The sequence below is a fragment of the Nyctereutes procyonoides genome, unplaced genomic scaffold (genome assembly GCF_905146905.1).
Source record: "Nyctereutes procyonoides isolate TBG_1078 unplaced genomic scaffold, NYPRO_anot_genome, whole genome shotgun sequence".
Lineage (NCBI taxonomy): Eukaryota > Metazoa > Chordata > Mammalia > Carnivora > Canidae > Nyctereutes > Nyctereutes procyonoides.
Window position 1 is genome coordinate 83,767,871 of NW_026575125.1, and position 3,133 is coordinate 83,771,003.

At 35.7% G+C, this 3,133-nt stretch overlaps 1 protein-coding gene across 1 annotated transcript; it reads right to left on the minus strand.

The window, feature by feature from the left end:
* Nucleotides 1-1,762: 1,762 nt before the first annotated feature.
* LOC129518210 (TATA box-binding protein-associated factor RNA polymerase I subunit D-like) lies at nucleotides 1,763-2,834 on the minus strand. Its single transcript, XM_055338247.1, has one exon. The coding sequence runs from the start codon at nucleotides 2,757-2,759 to the stop codon at nucleotides 1,941-1,943; it is 819 nt and encodes a 272-aa protein (XP_055194222.1). The 5' UTR covers nucleotides 2,760-2,834; the 3' UTR covers nucleotides 1,763-1,940.
* Between the last annotated feature and the right edge of the window lie 299 nt (nucleotides 2,835-3,133).

The following is a 3,133-nucleotide window of genomic DNA, read 5'->3' on the forward strand; positions in this document are numbered from 1 at the left end:
TAAGATACCAGTTTACACTGACAAGAATGGCTAAAATTAACAAGACGGGAAACAACAAATATTGACAAGGATGTAGAGAAAGGGGAACCCTCTTGGACTGTTGTTGGGAATGCAAGCTGGTGCTGCCACTCTGGAAAACAGTATGGAGGTTCCTCAAAATGTTAAAAATAGAGCAACCCTATGACCCAGCAATTGCACTACTGGGGATTTACCCCAAAGATACAGATGTAGTGAAATGGCAGGACAGCTGTTTCCCAATGTTCCTAGCAGCACTGTCCACAATAACCAAACTGTGAAAGGAGTCAAGCTGTCCTTTGACGGATGGATAAAGAAGATGTGGTATAAATATACCAGGGAATATTACTCAGCCATCAGAAAGGATTAATGACTACCATTTACATTGATGTAGATGGAACTGGAGGGTATTACACTGAGTGAAGTAAGTTAATTGGAGAACAACAATTATGATATCGTTTCAAGGGAAGAAGATGAAACTGAATGGGGAAAAATTAGAGAGGAAGACAAACCATGAGAGACTCTAGACTCTGGGAAACAAAGAGGGTTGCTGAAGGGGAGGTGGATGGGGGGATGGGGTAACTGGGTGATGGGTATTAAGGGAGACATGTGATGTGATGAGCACTGTGTTTCATTCTGTAAGTTGGCAAATTGAATTTAAGAATAAGTAGGTAATTAAATAAGTTAGTAAATAAATAAATAAATAAATAAATAAATAAATAAATAAAATAAGTGTACTTTTAAATTCCTTCACCTATTTCACCAATCCCCTCACCGACTTCACCTCTGGTAACCATCTGATAGTTCTCAATAGTTAAGACTCTGTTTTTTGGTTTGTCTCTTGTTTTCCCCTTTGTTTCTTTTGTTTCTTAAATTTCACATATGAGTGAAATCATATACTATTTGTCTTTCTCTGACTTCTTTCACTTAGCATTATACTTTCTAGGTCTGTCCATGTTGTTGCAAATTCCAAAATTTCATTCTTTTTATGGTTGAATAATATTCCACTGTGGTTTTGATGTGCATTTTTCTGATGATGAGTGAGGTTCAGCATCTTTTCATGTGTCTGTTGGCCATCTGGATGTCCTTTTTGGAGAAATGTCTTTTCATGTCTTCTGCCCATTTTTTAATTGGGTTATTTGATTTTTGAGTGTTGAGTTAAGTAATTCTTTGTATTTTTTGGATACTAACCCTTTATTGGGTATGTCATTTGCAAATATCTTCTCCCATTCTGTAGGCTATCTTTTAGTTTTATTGGCTGTTTGCTTTGCTGTGCAGAACTTTTTATTTTGATGTAGTCTCAATAGCTTATTTTTTAAAAATTTCCTTGCCTCAGGAGACATGCTTAGAAACATGTAGTTATGGCCAATGTCAGAAAAATTACTGGCTATACTCTCTTCTAGGATTTTTATGGTTTAGGGTCTTACACTTAGGTCCTTAATCCATTTTGATTTTATTTCTTTGTATGGTGTAAAAAAGTGAGCCAGTGTCAGTGTCATTCATTTGCATGTAGCTGTCCAATTTTCCCAACACCACTTTTTGAAGAAACTATCTTTTTTCCATTGCATATTCTTGCCTCCTTTGTCAAAGATTAATTGACTATAATTATGGATTTCAGATTTTCTATCTTGTTCTATTGTTCTATGTATCTATTTTTGTGCCAGTACCATACTGTTTTGATTGCTACAGCTTTGTTTTTTTTAATTAATAAATTTTTATTTAAGATATTTGACATGTGATTCCTTCTGCCGCCAATCACCATAGTTCCACCAAAGCCAGAGTGATGATGATCTTCAACCAAAATAGCACTTTTAAAACAAACTTTTGTTCAATCCACAGCCGTCACTGTCCTGTAATCTTTGAGGTCCAATTTCTTTAGAGCCCTTTAAGTCCAGACACTGTTTTCAAGTGAAAAGCCTTAATATTCATATTCCTATCTCTTCCTTTTCAGACCATTCTATCCTCTGTCCCATGTTTTTGGATTTTGATGCTCTCTTTTTAGACGAAGCAGCTTCTTCAGTATATTCCTCTTGTCCTAAATACAGATTCATTTTCTTTGGTATTTCAGAACTTACTATGAATTCATTATTGTCCACCAATTTGATATCACATCCATCATCATGTTCAAGAGTTGTTGCAGCCTCTTCCACTGTTTCTGACTCTTCAATAGGAGAGAGAGATCCATCATCATCCAAGTATTTGTATCTACGACTGTCAAAATCTTCCCTTTCTAAATCTTCACCAACATTCATTTGTTTCAAGGATTCCTTGAGATAGTATTCATACTTCAATTTTTTAAGGTAGTTGAAAAATCCTCTTGCCACCGCTTGCTCAAAGCTTAAAATCTTTCTCCATGGTAATGGCTTTTTTACATTCTCAGATTCTAAAAATGGGAACCCAGATCCTTTGTCTTTAACTTGTTTCTTATTTATTTGGGAGCGTCTAGTGGTTTTTCTTCCTTCTGGTCTTCCCCTTGGTCTTTCTTTTGGCTTATATTTCCTCTTTTTACGTTTCTTTTTTTTGAATCTTTCAAAAATAGCTTTTAAAGTCAGTGGTCTTGGTTCAAAAGAGGAGTCACTAGATGAATCTCTTGCTTCAACACCTCCAGATGAACGAACAAACTTTCTAATAGGGTTTCTTTGCCCCTGTTTTGGTGAGTAAGGGACACACTGAGTCTTAAATAAGCTGCTACCAGAAGAATTATCACTTTCATTGTCAATTTCTACAGCTGAATTAGATGCCATTATAGGTTGAGAAAATTCGTTACTTATTCTCCCCCAAGTCCTCTCCAAATTGTATTCACCACTTGTTTGCTTCAGAGTTCTCAACAACCACGCGGAAGGAAGTGATTGCTACAGCTTTGTAGCGTAAATTAAGATCTGGAATTGTCATACCTCCAGCTCTGTTTTTCTTTTTCAAGATGGCTCTGACTATGCAGGGTCTTTTTTGCTTCCATACAAATTTTAGAATTATTTGTTCTAGTTCTGTGAAAAATGCTATTTATTGGTATTTTGATAGGGATTGCATTAAATCTATGGATGGCTTCAAGTGCTTTGGACATTTTAACAATACTTGTTCTTCTAATTCATGAGGATGGAATATCCTTCCATCTGTTTGT

Bases quoted from the DNA above. Each gene is read 5' to 3' on its own strand.
- LOC129518210 (XM_055338247.1), bottom strand. From the start codon at position 2,759: ATGGCATCTAATTCAGCTGTAGAAATTGACAATGAAAGTGATAATTCT.